The sequence below is a fragment of the Ischnura elegans genome, chromosome 12, assembly GCF_921293095.1.
Source record: "Ischnura elegans chromosome 12, ioIscEleg1.1, whole genome shotgun sequence".
Classification (NCBI taxonomy): domain Eukaryota; kingdom Metazoa; phylum Arthropoda; class Insecta; order Odonata; family Coenagrionidae; genus Ischnura; species Ischnura elegans.
In genome coordinates, this window is record NC_060257.1 from 36312176 (window position 1) to 36337429 (window position 25254).

The 25254-nt window shown below is 36.2% G+C and overlaps 3 protein-coding genes across 5 annotated transcripts in view; 2 read left to right on the forward strand and 1 right to left on the reverse strand.

The window, feature by feature from the left end:
* The window catches only part of LOC124169506 (sarcosine dehydrogenase, mitochondrial), a 31249-nt gene extending 12377 nt beyond the window's left edge, over positions 1-18872 (forward strand). The window contains exons 9-17 of the mRNA XM_046548140.1: positions 274-418; positions 3267-3408; positions 4818-5027; positions 6434-6712; positions 8519-8667; positions 11132-11406; positions 15633-15795; positions 16788-16895; positions 18488-18872. Coding sequence (XP_046404096.1) covers positions 274-418; positions 3267-3408; positions 4818-5027; positions 6434-6712; positions 8519-8667; positions 11132-11406; positions 15633-15795; positions 16788-16895; positions 18488-18647 — 1631 coding nt within the window. The 3' untranslated portion in view covers positions 18648-18872. The remainder of the gene's footprint in view (positions 1-273; positions 419-3266; positions 3409-4817; positions 5028-6433; positions 6713-8518; positions 8668-11131; positions 11407-15632; positions 15796-16787; positions 16896-18487) is intronic.
* Positions 13122-23945, reverse strand: LOC124169507 (peptidyl-prolyl cis-trans isomerase-like 3). Of its 3 annotated transcripts, XR_006867144.1 has the most exons (7): positions 23824-23945; positions 23623-23697; positions 23366-23527; positions 23176-23294; positions 22910-23095; positions 22282-22462; positions 13122-13814 (listed from the first exon to the last, which is right to left on the reverse strand). XR_006867144.1 is itself a non-coding variant. In XM_046548141.1 (5 exons), the coding sequence occupies exons 1-5, from the start codon at positions 23824-23826 to the stop codon at positions 22969-22971; spliced, it is 486 nt and encodes a 161-aa protein (XP_046404097.1). In that variant the 5' UTR covers positions 23827-23945; the 3' UTR covers positions 22706-22968. The 3 variants fall into 3 exon arrangements, 1 of the variants encoding a protein (XP_046404097.1); XR_006867145.1 differs by lacking the exon at positions 22282-22462 and having other exon boundaries at positions 13125-13814; XM_046548141.1 differs by lacking the exons at positions 13122-13814; positions 22282-22462 and having other exon boundaries at positions 22706-23095.
* A 72-nt stretch (positions 23946-24017) lies between these two features.
* The window catches only part of LOC124169510, a 113271-nt gene continuing 112034 nt past the window's right edge, over positions 24018-25254 (forward strand). The window contains 2 exon segments of the mRNA XM_046548142.1: positions 24018-24130; positions 24684-24821. Coding sequence (XP_046404098.1) covers positions 24738-24821 — 84 coding nt within the window. The 5' untranslated portion in view covers positions 24018-24130; positions 24684-24737.

Here is a 25254-nt window from a genome sequence, read left to right on the forward strand (position 1 = left end):
ACCATTGAATGAAAACCAATACCATAGTACTATTAAATGTAAAATTTGTGGAAATTGCTCCTGCTTTGTCATTTTTCATTATGTCACGTTTCCACTCCATCTCGCCTGAAACCTCAGATTATATAACCATTGAGTTGCTTAGGAATCATTCTTCCCATGGACTTGTGATTGTGAATGGTCAGAGTAGTCGGACCAAAATATCCTGAGAATTAAAAGTCAAGTTGAGATCAATTTTTATTAATTTTCCCTCTACTTTGGCAAATTCACTCACAGGTGAGGATCCAAGAGTGAGAGGACTATACCATGGCTGTGGGTTCAATTCTTCAGGAATGATGCTCGGTGGAGGATGTGGAGAACAATTGGCCCACTGGGTAATGAAAAGAAGGCCTCTTCTGCATATGTACGCCTATGACATAAGGTAATCAATATTAATTGGAGCCTATAGACTACATTCTGAATGCCTATATATAGGCTTACTGAAATATTATTAGTTTTATGGAGGTATAACAAATATGTACCAAAAAATAATGAACCTCTAAGGTGCAAACTGTGGGCACCTCTTAAAATCTCTGCCTGTGGCCTCGATTTTTCAATGCCGCATCTCCATCGTGTCTTAGGAGGGTTCAGTCTTACAGGTTTCACTCCAATCAATTTATTTGAGAGGAAACAGCTTGCTAGATGATCAAAAAATCACCCATAATGAGTACCAATACTTAAAAATTTTCTTAATGAAAAAGACAGTTAAGAAGGCATCTTGGACACTTTAGAAACTGGAGCACATTTTTATGCAGAATTTGCCTTAAATAACTCACTACCGTTTTCACATTATGTTCGATATTATTTAGAATCTACAAACGAAATATATCAGTTGGTTTGGAATAAATTATTCATGCGAAAATCACTCCATTAAAAATCTCTCATCGATTGAGATGTTATCATGGTACTAACAAGGCAAGCAGATACATGAAAACAATGTTTCTAAAAGGCAATATCTAAAAATTATGAGATTCATATTGATCACATTTGTCGAGTGAAAAATCTCATCCAACTGAAACTTAACTTGGACACAGAATCACAAGATCAACTAAAGAAAGTTTCCTATTTGTATTTTTACTGGAAATGATTATATACTTTCTGGTAAGAATGATTTTCTGCCTTTCAATCCTCTGATAGCTTTCACTGGTTGGTGATGATTATGCAGAGGCTATCGTGCAGTGAGCCGGTCACCACCTACCTAACCCTTGTAATCCCTTCACCTCAATCTTTCATGAGAATAGGCTCCTCGCTGGGGGTAATACCTGAGAAATCAGACCACCTCTACTTCAGTTTTTTATGATATCCAACGTAGCAGGTAATCACAGATTTTGTCACTATTCTCATCTAGTGACAGTTACTCTGGGTTTTTGATAGATGTTCTATGGTTAAAGTGAGTGATTTCTCTTATTTTCAAAGGAAAGATATTTTTAAAGAAACATTTGAAATTAAGCGATATTTGCGTGTAAGTGCAAGAAGGAGCATAAGGTTCTCTTAAAAATATTTGAGTTCTGTACTTCAATAAAACCCAACTTTTGGCCTATTCGCATTTTCCGTAAGTTTTAGTACTTCCTGTGGTACCGCTAAATCCGTTTAGTCACAGCTGTCGGACAATACTGGAATAGAAGCACATATCCAAAGTTTGCATGCCTTTATAGCCAATCGAGAGGCCTCTTCATAGACCATAGGCTCCTTTCCTGCATTCTTGGATCTAAAAATATTTCATCACTTCTCTAAAAGTTGGTAACATCGATTTGTTTAACGCTGACGATGCACCAAATAAGGGACAAGCCGTCTCACTACGCATCCTTCTTCATCTTCTGATTTATATTATCAAAGATGAACGCCCTCCAAGCAGCACATGCGGGATGAATTTTTCTGTATTCGAGGCATGGGAGGGGGAGAAGTGAGCAAGGAGGGGACGGGATCGGCCTGCCCCTCTTGTACTCGCGACGCTGCGTGGGCGTTGGAATATTTTCTTTGCAGACTCGGACTCAAATTAGGCATTTTGTGGCTAAACGGTGGCAGGTACATCAAAATGTACAAAATTTTTACCCTAACAGTGCAATAACTCAATAAAATCTAAGGGGAATGACCATAAATATTATATTTTTTTATTTTGACCCTCCCTCCCTCAAATTGCATTTGAGCGAGGGTCAGGGGTTCACCTAGAGGTCTCAAATTTTTCAGGCCTTATTTTTGATCGGTCCCACAGCTTTTTTTCATTGGGCCACATGGATTTGAAAAAAATCGATTTTTCCGATCCGCCCTACTGCACATTGCATCTGCCTTCAAAGCATTATATGAAGTTATTTAGCCTTCAAAAGGAGGAATACCTTTTAAGAGAAATTAACATTGAAAATAATGATTGCTCTGATTAAATCTGCAACAGAATAAGATTAAGCAACTTTGAATGTCAGAGAGACCAAGTAATGTGATTGGAAAGGCTATATTCTAAAATAGTGAATTGTTTTCGATGAAAAATGCCTCGTAGAACTAATGTTGAAGAAACATTGGTGCCATACCTTTAATTCTGGAACTTCAAGTTAAATATATGATAACTGGTAACCTTTTAGGGTATGAAAGACAATATTCATAATGTATTTAATGAAAAAGCACTGTTTGTTGTAAAAATGTTGAGCAGAATATCTTTTCTTTAACACACTCAATGCGGATACCTTGAATTCAAGGCATCCCGCGCAAGCCTAAGACGCGGATGCCTTGAATACAAGGCATCGGTCCCGTTGGGTTTCTCGGCCCGCCATCTGCCTCCGCGTCTTCTACTAGACCCTGCAATTGTGCCCAGCGTCTCAGTGTGTCTTCTCCTGTGACTGGATACAAGTCGTTTGCTTGCAGCAGATTTTTTGCCTTCTTTTTATTATAATATATTTATTATAATTTTATTATAATATTTAATATTTTCGTTGTTAATAGTGCAAATTTTAATAATTTTGAACTATGTATGATTGTATACGATTAAAGAAGACATAATATCTGATATTATTGCAAAATATTTTTTCCGCGTGGCGGTGTGTTATGATAAATTTTCTCAGCATTGAGTGTGTTAAGTGCTCAATGATGTTGAAATTAATTCTAATCATTCATTATCATGAAATAATCGCCTTCTCCTTTATTTACTTTCCCATTGACTGAGTAGCTAGTTTTCGATGACATGTACTGTGTGACAGCTATTATCTCTGGGTTCCTCTTAAGGCATACAAATATCACCTCAGGCGCTTCACACCAGAGCAGTGCAAGAATGAAAAGTGGTCCAAGGAACGCTCACATGAAAGTTATGCAAAAAATTATGCCATAGTATTTCCTCATGATGAACCCTTAGCTGGAAGGAATTTGCGCACTGATCCTGTACACCAGGTAAGTTCCCTGACTCATTTCAGTAGTATGATTGAAATGAAGTTCATTGTTCACGTAAAAAATCAGAAGGAATAGAGGAGCATGCATGAGAAAGTAAAATAATTTTTCACTGGTACCAGCCTCTCCTGTTATTACTGAATTTTTATCTTTTTTGGAATGTTAGATTTTAATTATTTTAAACCATAAATTTTTACAGTAAATCCCACCTAACGGTGAAGTACTGAGGTTATACTCCACATTCCCACAGGCTTTCAGCAATGTTGCTTGCACTTGAGAAAGCTAACTATAAATATATTACAAACAGTGGTGGCTTAAGGGATTGGGGGCAGTCATTTCACCAGCTTAACAAACAATATTTTTAGATACTTTATGAACATCTAAAAGCCACTTGTCAATGCAAATCAGATCTCAGATACATTATCATTCCAAGGTATTGCATACCACCTAGACAACACAGAAAGTAATGAATCGTTCCCCCCAAAACAACAAATTTATCTGCCCCTGATTATAAACATATGTACCTTAGAAACACTAATCAGCTTCAAAATTCAAATTGTCTATAATAAAAGCTCTCTGTGTTAGATACATGTATATGTAATAAAAAATTACATCTTTGGGCATAATTTACCACGAAACATAAGAAAAAAAGAGTATCACAGGGTTTTTTTGGCTGAAAATATGTATAGGTTTTTGGAGAAAACATCTGCTTTACTTCTGCTTGGCATAAAATCCATTTGAGTTGCCTTAAAGGTGGCAATGAGTGGTCATGAGTGACCGATATAGGTGGTCAAAGTCTTCTGTACGATTGATTGAAAAACGGGGTCACTCTGATGAACAATACGATCTTTCTGGTTGCTACCGATCAAACTTGTGAGTTGGTCTTGCGACCGAGGTTGGTCATCTGACAGTCAGTCAGTCATCTGTCAGTAACCCTATACGCCTATACTGCCACTTGATAATTACACAAAGAAATTCAAAGCATGGCTTCATTTGGTGCATCTCCTATTAAAATCTTTCCAGCTAACATTATTCAAGCAATAAGATGATCAAAGAATATACTAACTGTTATTTTTATTCCATACTAGCTCTTACATCCCACATAATTTTGTACTTTAAATAATACTAGTCACCATTGATTAATCTTGACCAATCATACACTTGTATTTGTCACGATTGACATTGGCCATGACTAATGGTTGACCACTTGCAATTGACTCACTCAAGTGAATGATGAACCATAATCAACATCACTGAAACAGCCAACTTGGCCCATCATGAGAGATGGCATTATTTGCTGTTACTGCACCCCACTAATTTAAGTGACTATCCACATATTTCAGTCATATCTGTGCCTTGGAATGCATGTGGAATTGCTTTCATTTACAGTTGTTATCTTTATATTTACGCAGGTTCTGCTGGACGCAGGGTGTGTATTTCAAGAACGTCTGGGCTGGGAACGTCCTGGATGGTTTCAGTCTCCTGGATCTTTCACTTCCTCTCCTAAGCCAGCCCCCTATGATTGGTATGGTGCATATGGAAACCAACGCTCTCAAGATTCTACCTACAAGGCACTATTGAAGAAAGACCACACCTTTGGATTTCCTGATCATCATCATGAGGTCAGCAAATCATATAATATGTATATAATTAAAAAATAATTTTTCATACACTTAAAAGTGTAGAGAGTGAGCTCACGGAGTGCTACCACAACAGCTGTGGAATTTTCCATGAAATTTTCAAGTATGGCCACTAGGTAGTAACTCGAATCAATAAATCAAGTTTTGTATTTTCTCACTATTGTAAGCAACTATAATGATATTTGTTATTATAACGTAATTATTTCTTAAAATAACATCAAAATATTGAAGAATTTACTTCTGGATGAATGAATCAAATTTTCTACATTTTTCATAGCAATAACTGGAAAAGAGGGATTTAAAAATATTACACGAGCTAAAACAAGTTCACATTATTTCAAGTGATTTTCTATGGATCTTTAGAACTCCTTATCAAGGACTTCTTCGGTACTAATATCGCTGAGTCTTAACTAAGTCGAGTGCTCAAAGTACAAGTAAAAAATCTTCAAACAAATAAATGTATGCATTGCTATTATTAGTATTAATAGGGAGAATGGTGGCCTATTGGGCAGCGCTCTTTGCTGATTGTCGTGTTCTGGGTTCAAATGTGGGGGGAAGCATGTGGACACCCCTGAACATAAATCCCCTAGGATAGCCCCAACAAAGGAACTGTCCCCTTACCCTGCACGTCTGTCATTCACAAGCCTAGGCTTCATCTTGGATGAGCTCTGCTCTCACTTATTCAAAACCAACCCACAGGTTGACTCAATGAGTGGTTGCTCATTATATGTGAATTTCAAAGATGCTAGCCCAATTTAGTCTGTCTATAGTCAGCATGAATCTGTTGATGACAGCTGGTAATCAAGCTAAAGTTTATTGACACTTGAATGAGGTCTGAGTGACATAGGCGGATCCAGGGGGGGGGGGGGCACAGGGGCACGTGCCCCCCCCAGACCCTTAAAAATATGCTAGATTTTTAATACGGTCCCATTATCATTTCGTTCGTTTTGTATGACGAGGTATCCTTGTGCCCCCCCCTGAACAAAATCCTGGATACGGCCTTGCTTGTGCCCCTCCCAGAAAGAAATCCTGGATCCGCCCCTGCTGAGTGACATCAGTAGTGGCAAATTTTAGGCCTCGGCTGGCTAATCCTGACTTTTGAACTAAGTGAGCAATGGAAAATTTTCTTTATTTGTGGGCTTCTGTTTTATTAAATCAGAAAAATTAAAAAATTAGTTTATTATTTTTACACAAATAATTTCCTACAGACTCATACCCATTGTTTCAATGAATGTATTCTTTGAGAAAGAAGGAAATTTTTAGGAAAAAGAAGTTTGGAAAATGAAGGTGTACGCTTATTGACCGAATAGAATATTTTAATGAACAAAAATTACGAAAAATCTTTTCATTGATGTGAGTATCATTTGATTTTTATTATATTCCAACAGATTGGTGTTGAGGCCAAAGCATGCAGAGACAAAGTGGCAGTATTTGACATGTCTTACTTTGGAAAATTTTTTCTAACTGGACCAGAAGCTCAGGAGGCTGTCGATTGGATTTTCACAGTTGACACTAAATCAAAGCTTAAAGAGGCAGAAGCTAGTGGTGATCCATTGACCAAAACATTTTACACCTGCATGCTGAACTCTCAAGGAGGTATTGAAGCTGACCTTACTGTCACAGTGGTGGAAAGTGGAAATGGTGGTGTTTGTGACCCTATTTTCAAGGTATATAGCAAATTTTTGTCTTCTTTGAAAGGAAAATGGTGATCGACTAATAAACTAAAATGATAAAGCATAATTGCTTCAAGCTCTAAAGTGAATGAAGTATTAACATCATGAGACATTAATGATTAGTGAGGCTTAACTCAATGACAAAAAGGACACATACTACTCTAATTGCACAGATCCTAGGAGAAATCAGATATTTTAGGGAAAAGTTTATCCTCCACGTTCAAAATCCTTTTATCCACAATGCCAAGTGTTTTTGAAGGGGCTGTCAAAGTACCATTAGTTGCTTAGACTTTACCTATGTAAATCCTTGTTTTCAGTGGTGTTTACGAATTTAAACCATAGATTTTTTTCTATGCAGTAATACATAACGTAATAAATTGTTATTGCGTCCTTGGGTTTGATGGGGGCTTCGCCAGTACGCACTGGTGTATTAGCATGCTTGGCATTTGAAGCAAAACGTCCTGGATAGCGTGGATATTACGTTGAGATGAATACCAGAAGGAAGGATAGGTGTATCTCCAAAAATGTGGAAATTCATCTCCTATTTATCCACAAATATAGCGTGGAATCTTATATATATATATTTTATCTTCGTACGTAGGAATAAGGCTAAATCTGTGCTAGTTGGGACACTAGACAACATATCAACTGATAACGGTAGAAGGTATTTTTAATAACTAGGTTATGCAAACAGACCTCGGAATGAGATATTGACCTCACTGACATTAATCTTACATTTTACTCATTTTTTAACCAATTGCTATCATAATATTATCATAATTTCCCATCAATACTGATATATGCATATGCCTCTTCTAAACGGTAGGAGGAAAAAAATTAAACTTTTCTCCCAAAAATTGAGAGATATGAAAATCAGACTTCTCTTCACAATGCATATAAGTTAGAAAATACTGAAGCAGCCTAAGTCACCTTCTATAAAAAAAACAGTAGATCTGAAATCGCAATTGGAATTGGTTTCCAGTATTAAGTGCAATAGGGTACAGCAAATTGTGGTAAGTTTGCATCACAGCCATTGTATTGTAATTACAATTGAATTATTGCATTATATTTTAATTGCTAATAATATACAGCCATTGTATTATATTGTAATTGCTGCGCTTACAGCATTAATAATTGATGGGAAACTAATTCACTATTACCTCCCAGTTGGACCTACAATGCTGAACAATAATGTCAACTTTCAAAAGCTGTGATGTGATTCTCATTTCTTTTCCTACTTCAGCACAAATAGGGAAAGATAACCAACTCCTCTCTAACAAACATTTTGTTCTACAGATTTAATAATAAAGTGAAACTTAGCATGGCTCCTATCATACAGGATTCTGTCAAATTTCTATTACCAAATAGTACCTGTACCATATGCATCTTGTCCTGGATCAAGCGATTCACATTCAGTGATTAGGCCGTTTTACATAGGGCACATAATTGCACAATCTAACATGCATACCAAGGCACAGTCAAAATTGCATTGGGTAAAGTGGTGAATAGAAATAACTCATGCAAGAATGAGATTAGAGATGGAAAATTAGCCCCTGTTCTCATTTCGTACAAGCATTTGTGCAATTGCACACCATAATGAGAAATTAATGCATTTCTAACCTATGCAATTATGTGCTTTATGTGAAACGGCCTATACATATTATGCCATATGAGTCCTCAGCAAAATTTTTGCCTTAGTCAGCTCCCCTTAGCCCTCAAATTTGTGTGAATTTTTAATATGAGTTAGCATGTTCTGAAATGAGTGCTGTGAATATTCTCAAAATATTTTTCTTTTAAAAGGGGAGAGGATTTTATATAGCGGCTGGAGGAGCATCTGCCAATCATTGTTGGGCCCATATTCAGTCTGAGCTGGCTGAAAAAGGATTCAGAGCTTGCCTGAGTGATGCTACTGAACAGATGGGAATGCTTTCAATTCAGGGACCAAATAGGTAATTATTCCCTTATTATTTGTTAGATTGATCACAAACAGTTTGCCATGAACATTTGGAACATAGATAATAATCTTTGATGATTTTTGAAGCCCCAACATCTCAAGAAGAGGATATATATAAGTAAGAGTGTAGAAAGCTTCCCATCTGATAAACTAAGGGCCGGTTTTATAATGTCTGGTTAAGATCTTCCGGAGCATAAAAATCAGAGTTAACTCTGTCTTCTACTTGATGTCAGCCGTTTGACTAACCATTATTCTAAACCTCTTTTCATTACTTGAAATTTCAAATATTTTTAAGTCAACCATTTCCCTACTATACACGTATATATACGTGTGGACGTTTCCTGATCCAGGAGACGACGGCCGTATATTTACGTGTGAGATTTTCCTAGCCAGGAAAACAAAAGCCGTATATATACGTTTTCTAGTTCTCCCCCTTTTAGGACGGTCGCGGATTTACGTAGTCTTTATCTCGGGACCCAACCCTGCGGGGTTTAGGATTTACCCTCGGAATCCAGGAGCAGGTACCCGGACCCCTCGTCTTTTATAACCCCTCTTAGCAGTAAGGGACAGCAGTCATACAATTGTTTATCCAGTCAGGTTTCGAATTAATATTTGTTAATTTCTCAAGAAAAATAAACTAAGAATTGAATTATTTATCTTTTGAGCAGTGTTTACAATTTTTAAACAAAATTCTACCATAAATATTAACTTATATCTCGAGTTATGTATTAAAAAAACATGGAAGTTGTTGCTGCATTAAATGCGTTAATATTGGCCTTAGAACTTAGTTTAAAATTTGACAATGCTTCGAAAAAAATGAGGAATTCAATTCAAAGTCTGCAATTTACGTGCAAGCAACAATTATCCATTTGTTAAATACATATAAGCAATACATAAGTTGACCATGAACCAATGCCGCAGGTATGGTCGTAAACCCGGAAAGGAGGGAGCACAACTACTCTCGGAGTCTGAGATAATGCGAAGTCCCAGCGTGGAGGGGTCGAAAAAAGTTCAGCGAGACCCTTCTTAACGAATGCCCTCCAAAAATGCTACGTACCACGAGAAAGAAGTCTCTTGGGGCTCAGTACAGTAGTCATGCTAAGACGATAACTCCGCCGCCTCGAAAGGGTTAAGGTTTCGACAGTATCATGTTTCAGTTAATGTTAAGTAAATATTATAAAACCGGCTCTAATTGTGACCTCACTGAGATAAAATCAGACCATTGAGATATGTCGATACCGCCAATGCACAAGCACTCAACAATCGCCAACCGACTCAAATCCACTCATCAAGTAGCCCTAGTAGTACATACTAGATGAGCAGATTTGATTAGGTGGGCGCTTGTTGAGTGTTTGTGCAGTGGAGGTATCGACACATTTCTTTTTGTATTGTGATCATGTACTTCTTTAGGAAAGTTTGAGCTGTATTTATCATAGAGCATAGCTCTCCCCACTGTGAAAATATCCCTGTTTTCCAAAGGGTACTCCATACTCCCTGCACTCAGGTCATGACCCACATCGAATTTGATGCTGAATTCACCCCTGATCGCAGCAAATTAATTTTCAGCTAGTATGGATGACAAATTCTGAAAAATGTCTCAGGAGAATGTGGAGATGAATGCAGGGCAATAGGTTGAGATGGGTTGCTCTGGGGGAAAACCAGGGCTTGGAAGTGGAACTAGGAAATTCGAGGAAAAATAATCATAAATTCTATTCCATTAACACTTTGCGTGCCATAGACGTAATATTACGTCCTGTTAATCTTTCTGAAGATTGCCATGGACGTAATATTACGTCTTTCTATTTAATTGGCTTTGTACGTGTGAAGCCGTAATATTTCGCCCGTGGTACTTTTCCACTACATATACTGCTAAGGTGTTCTGTTATTTCAAAAATCAAATCCTCAATGGAAAAAGAGTTCTTTTAATGTCTTGAGGACGAAAAGTCCTCTGCAGCTACCAGCATCCTTATCTTAGGCCACTTTGGTGTGAAAATTCTTTTGCGGAAAGAACCTTTCGTTGAGGGTGCAGTGACCCTTTTTGTCATCCAGGATTTATAATGTATTGCTCGGAACAATGCTTTTTTATGATTTTCATGATTTAAATAGTTCAAATTGAGTGTAATAAAAAATTGTTACGCATTTTATGGCGGTAAATCATATGTTGCACCTTTTTTTATTTTTCAAAAACAGTAGGTTTTCATTGTTAAGTTATGTATTTAAAAATTAGCAATAAATGTTATTCAACTCATTCATAAAGAAGAGAAAAGTCTCATTTTTACTGAAATACGCACCGATATAAATATATTTTTGATGCTAATGTTTAAAAAAATGTACAAATTTAGTAAAAATGGCTGGATTTTTCAGTAGGGCTTTAAAATTAGCAGCCAGCACTCAAAGTGTTAAAATCTAGCTGCTCTGTTGTAAGTTATATCAGGGAAATTATGTTCATTATTTTGCAGCCGTTCAGTTTTGGAGCAGGTGTTACACATTCCTCTGGATGATGAGTCGTTCCCATTCTCTGCCTCCCGATTGGTCAAGGTGGACCTTGGAAGGAATAATCCACCTGCACTTGCAAGGGCTTTGCGCCTAAGTTTTGTTGGAGAGCTTGGTTGGGAGTTGCATCTGCCTTTAGATGCCTGCGTTCCTGTCCTAACGGCTATTCTAAATGCTGGGGAGCAATATGGAATAAAGCATGGTGGTTATAGAGCCCTTGATTCTCTCAGCCATGAGAAAGGTAAGAAGAAATTTATTCGATGAATTTTAGAGCACTGTGCTAATCTAGGATTTTAATTTCATATTAAATCATAACTCTCTGAAAATTTTTCTTACTGAAATGAATCTTGTAAATTTTCAGTCCAAATCCAATGAAACTGAAAAGTAGTTAACAAATCAAACTTGAATCTGAACAAAATAGATATGTATTCTAATTCAGATTTAAAACCTTAGAAAATTCAAATAACAATCGCTAAGCAGGGAAGGTTAATTTTCTATCTCAGATTATTTCTGCAGGTGATTTTTTTAACTGAAAGAGTAAATCCCTAGTTTTTTGATCCTATAAGGTATTCTATTGATTTGAATATTATGAACCTCTCTGTGTCATCGCATTCAAATTCATTGTCGAAATAAATCGCTTCAAGTTTATACCAATGGATTTCAAAACATAGGTACAGGACACATCAATGTATGAATTGCCTTGGTCGATGAACATGTGACATATGTAACATCTTCACGCACTCTTCTCTATATGCAACAATCTCTGGCAAAAGATTTATGCTAGGAATGAGAAAAGACAATTAGGACAAGTGTTGAAAGTATATGTGTGTAATTTGAAATGAAATTTGGCAGGTTAAATCAGTAAATGAAGAACATCCAGTTTTAGAGATCCATTTCGAGAGACTGTATTTACTCAACTACATACTACATTGTTGAGTCAACATCTACAACAGTAATGAACAAACAGAAAAAGAGCAGCAACAGCAACATTCAACAGGTGAACAGATCTTATCATAGACAAACAAATTATTATTTTCTTTTCCTCCAACAAAAAGAAAGTAGATTTTTGAGGGAGAAATAAATTATGCAATTGTCAAAAAATGAAAAGGTATCATTACCTACACGGACAATAGATATCTATATATTATCTATTTTCATCTTTGAATATACATATGTATATCTAATAGATGCCTATTAGAAGTATGTATATTAGATGTACAGGTGATGAGGGGCGGTTTTAAGGGCATCTCTGAAAGTGTGTTTTTAAATGCGATTCATGAGCTATGGAAGCAATTTAACATTTGATTAAGGGACAAATTTTTTGGTTCCTTACTCGTGCGATGGCGGACTTTTGCCATGCGTTGAACGATGCCTGGCGTCTAGCACCGTTGTCCTCGTCCTTTTTCTATTCCATGTTCCTATCCCTTTCTTTCCTGACCTCTGAATTTGTATATATATATATATATATATATTGTCTATTTTCATCTATGAATAGTTGTCTATGAGACATCTATTAGATAAAATATAAACATCTAATAGATATCTACATATAGATACATAAATAGTTATCTAATACAGGGGCACAGCTAGGAATTAAAGCTAGGGGTGGTTTTAGGCGCAACTAATACTTAAGTATGTGGAGTTATTGCATAACTACCAGGTAAGCAGGAGTTGCAGGGGCCCTCCTCCAGAAAAAATTGAAGAATAATGGTTCAAAATGGTGAGTTTTACGGCTTTCTGAGGGATATCTGATAAATCCTATCTTTATTCTATAAGTAATACTGATCCAGAAAAGTAAAATGGATTACATTTTAAAATTTCTCTGAGCTCTGGGGGGGGGAAGGGGGTTTATCCCCCAAACCCCCCCCCCCTCACTGCGCCACTGATCTAATAGACATCTACCGTAGATATCTATTAGACATGCTGCTGTTTTGACAATAATATATCTAATAGATATCTACGGTAGATGACTATTACATAACTATTTATCTATCTGTATATATCTATTAGAAATCTAATAGATGCTTATTTTGTGTGTGGGTACTAATACAGAAAACCACAAAGTAAGTACAAAGGACACATTGATAACATGAGACCAAGAGGCACAGGGATTCTGTAAAAGATGTCCACAGCCTCCAAAGTACGGGAATGACTGTGAGAAAGGTATAAGTAAACACTGAAAGATTGTATTAAAAGCGTGAATAGTAATTTGAAAGTGAAAAAATGGAAACTAATAGCATTGCACTGAATGAAAATTAAAGAGTATTCACAGCCAATGGATTGGTGAGCAATGAAAATTGTTAGGAAATCATTGCTCACACAATTTTTTTTATGATCGATGAGATTTATTATTTGGCAGTACTGATTGAAGACGTAGAAACTAATTTACATTTTCCATAATTTGATTAGCCACTCACCAGCAGTTTATCTCTTATCAGTAGGTATGTGGAAAAAACAATATGAGAATTATTCTTCCTCTTTCTCTGCAGCTTAGGAGTTGCTGTTCCTAACGAGTTGCCTCCAAGTCACATAATTTATTATCACTTCCAGTCAAACCCTTCTCTGCAAATCATTCTCAATGCTGTCCCTACATCTCCTCTTTGGTCTTCCCCTTGTACCTTCTACTGGCTAAGCACTCCATCCTCACACCTGCATTAAAAAATAAGCAATATGAGAATAAGGAATGAAAATCAGGGGAGAGAACTTCTATCCATAGCAATTCTTATGACCAAGAGCCAGAGGATCTTCTAACTGCGCAAGAAGAAGAATTACTTAGATAGGAATGAAAAAAGTACTGTAGTAGCTGTTAAAAGATTTGATGATGACTTGCAAAGAAATAGGTGCAATACTACAAGAGGAAAGGGAGGCCAGGAGAATTTGGGAGGGTAAAGGGAGGGATGGGAAAGGTTCGCTTTATCTGCGTGTACACTGTCACTGGACTTTGTCCCAGAACAGGTCCTAGAACTAGTTGCAGATGTTCACTGAACTGTTCTTCAGACATTTAGGGAAACGCAAACTTGTCCCAGTACTGAGTTCACTGTCAACTGGAGATTAGGTTAAATTTTTTGTGCGGTGTAGGAAAAAATTTACTTTTAGTGTATAATTGCAGAATCTGCTCAACTCAACCAATTAATTGCTTTCGTAGCTCAAATTTTAGTTTAATACAATGTCTTAACTTCATTAAATGGAATAGAGGTCAAAAAATGTTTTGAGAACCTCTGTGGGTTCTGGAAATCACTATATATGAATGCTCCAGCTAAAGCCAAAACAGCTGTTTCTGAAATTTTGCCTTGAATTTAACTGATAAAATGTCTCCAATAGATGAAGGTTAGGTGGGAAATTGGGAAATTTTTCTTTGAATTTTTCAAGAGTAAAATCGTTGGGAGTTCAGCACAAGACATGGTCAGGCTTTAGAGGGTGTACGTGAGGCTATCATTGAGGCAGGGCAGTACCCAGAAAAAAATGCTGGGGCTCATTTGGAATAGGGAAACTTAAAACTATATCTCCCAAACATTTGTCATATTTTTGGGGAAAAATGAACCCCTGACCTCTACCCGATTGACTACAGCCTCACTTTAAGGGGATGCATAAATCTGAGATTTTCAGATCAAACTATGTTAAGAAATGTAAATGTGAGGAAGAAAAGAATTCATCTACATTGAGAGGCATTAGTTCAGCTTAAGAATTAAAACAAATGAGAAAAGGGGACCTTGCAGCTGAAAAATATTTTTAAGATCCTATAGTCTTCCATGAAACCTTCTCCTAACTGGTGTCTTTCTCCAATTTATATTATTTGAGCAAAGCCACTAAATTTATTGAGAATGTCATAATTTTTACGGCTGGATTTTACTCTGCAATTTGTGTGAGAAATGCTGTACGTTTTAAAAAATGTATTCTATTCTAATGCATGCCTCGTGTTTTGTTTATGGTGTTTGCAGGGCAGGTTCTAGACATTTTTCTAGTGTGAGTGAACAACATTACGCAGCCCCTCTCAATCTCTTTAATCTCCTTGTTTGATTAGTACTGAACATTGGACTGAGCACTTAGGTGCTCCCTTTTGCTTATCGCCCTACACAGCTGCACACTTTGCTTACTGCTTACATAGGCCCTGGGTGTTTTATTTCTCTCAGTTTGGCATGATTAGCCTCAACTTTATGCATTTGCTAGCTATAAACATTCAAATAGGGTTCATTTTTTTCTGAATAAGGCAATGGATACGTCAAACTCAATATCTTAAAAACTCACTCGATACGCTTTGCTGCTCTTCTAAAATAAAAATATTTTGCAGGATTAAAATTACTAGATGAAATTATAACACTCAAATGTTACATGATTAATTTATAAGTGAAACCTAGCCTATTGCATATAAATTGATAAAATAAAGTATTATTTAGGATGCATCTATAATACACTCTTAATATTTACCATAAAAATAGTGAAAACCTCTAATTTTCATTTAATCTATAGGGTATCATTTATGGAATGCTGACCTGAGATCTGATGACAATCCAATTGAGGCTGGATTAGCTTTTACTTGTCGACGCAAAGGAGAATATCTAGGGAAAGAAGCAGTAGAAAGATATCGGAAGCAGGGACCTCCAAAACGCCTGGCTTTTTTTGTTTTGAAAGAGTAAGTTATAAATGTTCAAGACAATATGAAGTAAGAAGGAATGTAAAAGATTATAGTATTAAAGCTATAATAAACAGTGTCCAGGTGGATGATTAAAAGTCACCATTTAATTCACAGAAAAAATGACAGCTTGGTTAATGACCTTTACGTTCTATAACTTAAAAAAACATTGAAATTTCCAGACTTTCTATGTTTCCCTTTCCTAAGAGTTGCCTCCCTGTTAAAACATGGCTTATAAATATTTTATAAATAGCCAAATGTTTTGAATGTGTAGAGGAGGGTTGTATCTACAACACTTAAAAAATGAGAAAATTGGAAGGGGTAGCTATGTTGTCAAAAATCGATTTGGAAGTTTGAATTTGTAAAAAACATGATTTATAAATTTTAATTTTACTACAAATCGTTTTCACTTCAATCCCTTAAAAATGAGTAATTTTATACTTTTATAACCTCCTTACTTCTGGAGTTATGAGTTCCATCTAATACAAATATGCTTTTGTAAAATTTCTGTTGTGCAATATGCAATTTCTTATATACCATTGTAGGCATCACAAAAAACTTTGGGGTTTTTGTTTTATAATTGAATGAAGACGATTTTCCAATTTTGTTCAAAATTGGTGACCTGACAGGCAATCATCTGGTCGAATGACCTATATAGATTAGCTAATGTTATAAATATCCATCTTCTTTCAATGCCTTAAGGATTACCCAGATGGTTTTCTGTTGAGAAGATGGCAATATTGAAAATTTCCATGAATATTCTTTATATTACCGGGCCAACTGTTTGATACATTCTAGTTTATCATAACTTTCAGCCACTTTCAAAGTAAGGTGCGGGATCTTGAATGTCTAACTTTTTTAAGAGAATTGTGTAACTCATCTTTGGACGTATGCGGTTTTGTCATTAAAGTTTCATTATTTAAACAAAGTAAAATCAATTCTGAATAATTTAGTGAAAATGACTCATTTGGCTTATAAATATCATTTCATAGGGAGGTTCCACTTTGGGGACTAGAGGCAATTTGGAGGGATGATCAAGTTGTTGGCTTCCTTAGGCGTGGTGAATATGGATTTTCCCTTGGCGCCAGCATTGGATTTGGGTATGTTATTTTCCATACTTGTATAATATTTAATGATTTTTAATATGACTTTTATTCATTGATTCATCAGAGCATAATTCATTTTTAGATGAACGTCAGATATTAGCTGAAATATGTAACTCTGGCTTTAAATGTTCAATTATTAGTTCTAATTTCATTGCTGCTGCAACAGAAGGAGATCATTAATACATAATTCTTATTTACGTAGTGTCTTTTCAAAGAAAGGTTTTCAAGAGCTCTTCCAACTATATTTCAGTTGTACTGGAAAAATGAGCTGTTAAAAGGCCTCTTTTATGCACATTTGAGCTTCCAAGGTCATCCCAAAAAGATAATCTTATTTCTAGCATGCGTATAAGTTGATGGTGATTCAACATGATTGTGACAGCAGCATGCATTGCCTTATTCCTCAGGCTTCACCCACCTCTGCAGGACAAATGGAGGCAGCTAAAAGATGCTTACTAGGCACACTATTTAAAACTGACTTGCCTCCAATTAAGCAGGTTCAAATGAAAAATAGTTGGACTTACAATAACTATAAGCTTAATTCAGTAGAGCGTAAAGCTTTTATTTTCAACAGAATGGGAGTTAACGTGAAAATGTGTCAGTGCCTCTGTAGTTGGGTATTTTCGTTGCTGTTACAAATGCTGTTGGAGTCAACCTCCAAAGAATTCTTGCCGAATTTTCGTATTTTTCCATGCTCAACTGTTGTAATATGAATACGGGGTAGTTTTTTTTATTATGAGGGATTGTTGCACACATAGACAGTGATTCAGTTAGCAAAACTTTTATTACCATTCTCTTTTGAAATTAAATAGGAGCAGATAAATATCCTATGATCAACATGTATTCTCTTCACCATATGTATGTTGTTACATGGAATCTGCAATGCATAACTTATGATGACACATGACCTTGTTCTACAGGGAAAGATAATTCCTGCTCGCTAATCCAAGAAATGTCAGGGGAATCACTTCCACAGTTCTTCTGTGGAAACAGACCTTGGAATGGATTAAAGAGAGAATCTTTGGGTGAATTGTACAGTATATATTGGCTTGACTTGACTGCCCACCAAGGGTAGACTTGAAAGGGAGGGTATTATAAGCTATCCATGAAAATAATTCCCAGTGAAACTTATAAGTAGCTGCCTGTAGAGAATACTCTTGTTGTCAGTCGTCATGTGATCATTGAAGCCTAATTCAAGAAGTAAAAGATAAGGTAGTCACTGGTGACTTAGGAATGTCTAGCATCATTAGATAAAATTTAATATCAGAATTGTTCGGTGTTGGGATCAGAAGGGGGACAGGAAATATTGTGTTACACAAATCACCTGGCTTATTTATTCAAAACAAAATTAATTGGTCTCTAGCAGCCTATTAGAGGTGGCAACAACACAGCAGTAACTTCTGATTAGTGGCAGCAAAAGTTGTTCATTAAATTTAAAATTAAAAACAGCAAACTTGGTTTTCTGAGGTATTTAACCCCTGCTACATGTTTGATACTTTTCATCAATAGGATTAGAAACTAGGTGGCTCCTTAAATTCATGAACTTTTGCTACATGTTTAGTAATGCTTATGTTTCTTTTTCATCTCAGATACGTGAGGCACCCAGAGGGAAAGTCAGTGACCAAAAGCTTCCTGGAATCAGGTCGATATGAAATTGAGGTCATGGGGACTCGCTATCCTGCTGAATTACATCTTCGCAGCCCGTTTGATCCCGAGAATAACAGACTGAAAGGCATATATTCATCTTGAGCTATTATAAACTCTCAACAGTTTTGGTGCTGATTTGGTTACCACAGATGCCAAAAGCAAAGAAAAAAAATACCAACAAAATGTTTTTGGGTTCATTAATGTGTAACGGCTGTGACAATGGGACCAAAAATACCTCACTAAGACAATCTGTGAAGAAGAATTTTGAACCCCTTCCTTTTACAGTGCTAACAGCATTGGGTCTGTTAATACATATTCTGTTTTGTCCATTATATTTTATTTTCATGACCTTGCCTTATATGAAAGATAATTTCTGTCCTTTTACGTTAGGCATTTAGAAAAAAAAATGTTGTCAGACGAATTGTTACACATGCTCATCAAGTTAACTATATGTAATATTTCAATGATGATAACGAGACGTCACTTTTTAAAAAGGTTAACTACGCTCACTATGCATTACAATATCATTAGCCCATCATATGGTAATGCTATTAAATACAGGAAGTCAACTGGAAGAAAGCCGACTATTGGGGTGTTTTTATTATTATCACAGTAACCAGAGGTAAATCATATTTGATTTTAAATATCATTAATTTGGAATGACACATGATCATTATTGTTGATAATAATTTGACAATAAATTGATTGAATAAATTTAATGTCAAAGCTAATATGTACTTTGAAATTAACTTTTCAATCAGTAGTCATCAAGTGCATACTCTAACATACGCAGTAAAACCTTGATTACAACCAGTTGGAGGGACCGAAATAGGAGCCTTGTACAAAATCAACAGTTGGTGTCAAGAAGGAGTATAATTTTTAGGATAACACTAGCACTTTATTTTTAGCAAACTTAGCCACAAACTTTATTTAAGCTTTGATTAATTAAGTTAAAAAAATATGCGCAGTTAGATCCGAAGTGGTGTCTCACATTCATTTTTATTAGAATGTTTATTTTTTCACAGAAGAACATCTCTTTTTTCCCTTCCAATACATTCCACACATTATCACTAACCTGGGTAGGCTACCAAGGTTGAATCCTGTATTTTTTCTTTGCTACAGAAGATGCACAGATGTTTATTTAGTAATTATTTGGTCCTTCTCCTCCTTGTTAGCTTTTTAATTAATTATTTATAATGAGCCCACCCATGTCACCAATTCCACAACATTGCCAGCCAATCAGCCTAGTGGTTAGCACACTGAACTCTAAATACAAGCATAATTGGTTCAAGGCCAAATTTAGCTAATTTTCTTTCCCTTCAATAATCATTAATATTTCAAAAGATTTTTGAACTGTTTTGTATGTTATGTATATTGTACTCATTTGAAGTATTTTTCTCGTTGTGCTGACCTGAAAACCCTAATTCTCCTGAGGAGTTTTGAATCATAAAGAACTTCACTTTATAATGAAGCTAGCTCTTTAATCCATCAGTCCTATTTCAGTGCTACAACCTGATGCAATAATTCTGCATTTCTTTCATATGATGTTGGCACACACTCCCAAATCCACCCTACTGATATTGCAATAATTTTTATCAATATATATTATGTATTAGGAAGCATATTTTTAGGGATAAAACATACGTTTTGGGCATGACACACAACTCATTCATTTTTAAACGAATTTTATTCTTACTTTAAATTGGGAAATGGCTTGCAGTGTGATTAAACAGTCTTGTTGAGTAAAAGCTGAAATTATGACTAATATTGAAATAATATTTTCTGTATTTTGCCTCACTAACCGAATGATTGAACTTCAGTATAGTAATGAGTGCACCAGTCAAGGAGCAAAATGACAAAAAAATAAATTATTCTAACTATCCTCAAGAGGAGCATTGAGCTGCCACTGATAATAAAAGCCATTAGTTTATTCTATTTAAACCCATGGTAATTCAAAATATGGCAAAGATTTAAGAACGGTGCCACAAAATTATTTAGCTTAACTCTTTCCTGCCTACACCTAACAAAGAAAAATGTTTTCTGTTCTACGAGTAGCATGAGAATATTTTACACCACTCCCAACGGAGCTCTTTTTTGGAGAGGAGTTTTCTAAGTATTCTTGTCCCTTCAACTTCAGCCTCAACTCAATGGGGCATCCCACCATTACCCCTTCTGCTGGACAAGACCTGTGAACCCTTACTCAGCATGAGTCCACACAGTCTTTTTAAAGCACTAGCAGTCTTTTTTATAATAATCATTGTTCACCATTTCAATAATTTAAACTAACATAAAAATTACTAACATTTTTTAAGCACTCTAGAATTTTAAATGGATTTCTGTAAACAAAGTTAGTAATCAAATGGTACTAAGACTTCTACTCCCAAAGTCTGTTAATAATAACTTGAAAATTTTATTTACAAGTTGCTTATACACAGAACAAACAAGGAAGTTCATTTCAAAATATAAAAATTTTTAGTACGCAACAAATTTTTCTTTACTAAAATCATTGACAATTCAACCACTTCACCACGGATTCTTGCTGTGAGGAGGATCATAAGTGAATGGGAGGGTCAGGACCTATTGTGCACTAAGGTGTGCACAATAAGTGTGTGCACTAAGGTCTCACTAAGCTGAGTCTCAGGCAGGGCCGGAATATCTTTGACCATTGCCACCTCAGCGATCATTTCCCTTCCCCTCGTCAGCTATGGCCAACATTCATTCGCTTTCATGGAAAAATTCATGTGGCTATAGCCAACGTTAGGTATTCTGCCCATGAAAACGCTAGCCAGCTATAGCCAACATTTGGTGCAAAAGGGTTCATATTATTGGGTGGATTTGCATTCATGCCACTCAGTGGTACCAGAAAAATATCTATATTCTAAAGGGTGACTAGAAATGGAAATGATATAACTAAGTTTTTAGGAGTGGGTTAAAATTATGAAGCTATGGATTACAGAGAGAAGTGGTTCAAAAATGGGGGAGAAGGAAGTGGAAGAGCAGACACACTAAAATGTGAATAGAGGAGAGATAACAAACAAACCATGACCTTGAATAAAAATCAAGGTAACCTATCAACTAATCAAGCAGTGAGATAAGCATAATGAATAATAAGTGCAATGCATAAATGGAAGAAATAATACTTCATTGGTATTATAACATCATTGCCATAAATATTATAACGACATAAAATGCCAATATGTTGTTAAGCAACCAACTATGTACCATGATACTTCATGCCCAAATTCAGTCCTGAAGCTAACTACCTCGGCCACCATGCCATTCGGTTGAGAGAGCGGATGCGTGGGTATTATATACTGTAGGAATGAAAGTTTTGGAGCTTTTTTCTCGCAAATGGCTGTCCATCTAGTCTTATGTCTGGGGCATTGTAACACTATAGGGTAGTGCTGCAAACATGCAGTCACGCTACGAACTTCATTTCCCAACCCTATCACTCCCTTTGAAAGATGGCTGGGCCACGTGCTGCAGGGGGATAAAAGCTTGATGATAAAGAGAGCATGAGAAGGAACACTTCAAGGAGACCAAGATAGAGCTCAAAAGGAAAAGTAAGGGAAGATTGGAGAAAAATGAAAGCAGAATTTGAGACGGCTTGTTGGCAAGGTTTAAGAGCTACTAGGTTTTCAATGGCCCAATGAGGAAGCAAGAGCAAATGAAGGAAATATTATAGTTGAAGGAGAGGCCAGAGTGATTAAAAAGATCTTCACTAATGGCACGATACCTATATCAATTGAGGGAAGGCTTCCCCAGCAGCTGTTGAACTTTCTTCTAGTAGGTACTACTATTGGGGAAGCTGCATGGATCAACATTCAAGACAAACGTTTTTTCCCCTACTTCAGAAGATATCTTCAGGTCATAGTGCTTTCACTTCTTACTTGCTTAAGTTTTACTGTGGATGCCTTCTGTAAGGGAGAAGAAATTGTTGGCTATGAATATTAAGCATGCAGCAGCACCAGTAGATCAAGAAGAATTTGTAATAATGAGCTGTAAATAATCGATATTCTGAATAAGGGAAAAAACGGTAAGATAATTACGGGATATAACAATATACTATCATCAGCAAAATGTTTTTCAATAGGTACGATGTACAAAAGCATCAAGCAGATGTTTACCCATAAGATTATGAAAAAAAATTAAGTAGCAGGTACACAAGTATACAGAGGATTTATTTCAAATCGAGTCATTCCATCTGGCAAAAATTGAACATACGAATTGACACATTACAATGGTTAACTCGTACTAACAATCCTTGAATAGCTAGCATAGTTGTAATTCTTGCCGATCTCACCGAATGCTTTAGGCAGGAATAAATAGTACAGAAGAGAAAATATTTCCACCTCCTTATTTACCCCTGTCATTTCAAAAGCCATCACAGCATTTAAGACACGACGTTGTCAATCTCCAAAATTCACGACGCTAAGGGGTTCGCATGTATCGTCACACTGGTTATCCTCGTTTCAGTAAGAGGTCTGTAGTTTTTGGGGTTTACAGGGAGTTTCTCCAGCTCTTCCAAGCCATCAAATCCATCAATTACCCTGTAAAACAAGTTAATTGAAACAATAACTCATCCGTAAACATTCGAATATAGCAGTTATACCAAAAGGACGGTACTCACTTTCCTATGATAGTATATTTTAAATCTAAATGCGGTTGCTCGGCATACGTGATAAAAAACTGACTAGCATTCGAGTTCGGTCCACTATTAGCCATCGACACTATGCCCCTGCAGCAGTGCTACAAAAAATATAAATTATTATCTAACACTTATAAATTAGGAATGAGATACTCAATAAAAACTGAAATACCTTCAAGTCATCTTTAAATTCGTCTTCAAACTTTCTACCCCATATTGAATTACCGCCTTTCCCGGTGTTGGTGGGATCTCCGGTCTGCACAATAAATCCTTTCATATTACGATGAAAAAGACAGCCATTGTAATAATCACTGGCACAGAGAGCCAAAAAATTCTGGAAAATACAATAATTCAAACATAGAGAACAGAAAACTCGGTCGCATAGCGGCGGATCGACCTACTTAACCCACGATCAATGAAAGTACGTACCTCACACGACTTGGGGCAAGATTCACAGTATAATTCAATTTTGATATCACCAACGTCTGTGTGGAGGGTTACCGCCTATAAAAAGTAAATATTATAAGTGCAAATAAAAACATTATCTGAAGTACGGTGCCACAACATAGGCCAAGAAAGGGTGAAATTAGAAACTTTAGGCGTTGGATAGAAATTCACACGCATTAGTACCATTTTAGATTATCCTCGACTATTTACAACAAACAACATACAATTGAATAAATTTTAAATTCAGGAAGTATTGACATTTTCAAAATTTTTGAAACATTACGATGCTTCCGTACTCGCAAAGTTGCCTGATGGGAGCTTCGTGACGTCATGTATTGATCGTCGAACTGAGTCGTTGTTCGCCATCTTGCAGTTTGTGGCATTAGTCACTCAAGAAAGTTAAAATAAAATCCCTAATCATCCGTCCTATACTGAATTCGGAAAGGATTATTTTCCATCTTATAATTTGTACCCACCTGGGCGGACCAAGGTAATCAGCTTATTCAATAGCCTAGTGGTCAGAAAGGTTGATTAATTCACTACGTCTATCCTGTAACTTAATACAGATTATTAGATGTTTTACGATGATGTGTCGATTCCGAGCTTAAATATAGGGAATATAGTTTTAGAAATAAGATTATTCCCATTCCTTTTTGTGGTATAACTTCTTATTTCGTTTACATTTGTTGGTTGCGTAATGAATGAGTTCAAAAACCTTACTGACAATGTTACAGCCAAATTCGTGAAGACGCTTTTTGTAATAAAAGTTAATTTTATCACTCTCATCGACGCTAGTTCCGTTCAAATTTTCCTTTTTTATTTCATTAGTCTTGTATTTCAGCACATATGCTGGGTTAATTAACTTATGAGATCAGTTTGAGGAACGCTACCTGTCAATTGTCAATGTTTTGTTTCAGTTAGTTGAGATTGCTGAATTTCTGTGACCATTTACTCATATTTCATTAAGTCTTACCTTTATGTGTTGAATTTGTGATTTCTTTTATTGCGATCGATGCCTAATTTGTCGCTTTGTGTAATTTCAGCCAAAAGGTTCGCTCTACGGGTCCGTTTCATCTAAATGGTTGTCTGTGGTCACTATGTCCACACTATCGGGGCTTGCAACGAAGGGGGAGAAAGGCAAATCAAAATTTCAGTCTTTGGATATCAATAGTTTATACAGGGTAAGTACTCGTTTCATATCCAGTATCAGGGTATCCATTTTGTTGTGAACGCCTTGCTGGCTATTATTTTTATTGAGGAGTTATCCAGTTGTTTTTATGGTTAAAATAACTGTCGGGAAGATGCAATGCCACACCCTTAATGAAATCAATGCAGGTATCGCCGTAGCCTTGTAACCCCCTATATTTTTGTGAACATCTGAATCGTCTCCATATTCGTATTCGGTTTTGGTTTGTATAACAAGTATATCTAGCTATCGGGCAGTGGTGAATTTGGAAGATTTTCATGTCATGGGTGTGATAACATTCACATCCACAGTTTATTCTTCGGATAAAGCGCTTTTGCTAAAGTGACAGGGGATATGGACGCTTGATTTATCATGTTTTATGCCAGTGATTTATATGGTTTCACAACCATCCAAACAGATATATTACT

What these genes read in the sequence shown, in the direction of transcription:
- LOC124169507 (XM_046548141.1), bottom strand. An exon ending in CTTGCCCCAAGTCGTGTGAG is followed by an intron (nt 23,528 to 23,622) that starts GTACGTACTTTC and finishes TGTATTTTCCAG; the next exon opens with AATTTTTTGGCTCTCTGTGC. An exon ending in AATTTAAAGATGACTTGAAG is followed by an intron (nt 23,295 to 23,365) that starts GTATTTCAGTTT and finishes TATTTTTTGTAG; the next exon opens with CACTGCTGCAGGGGCATAGT.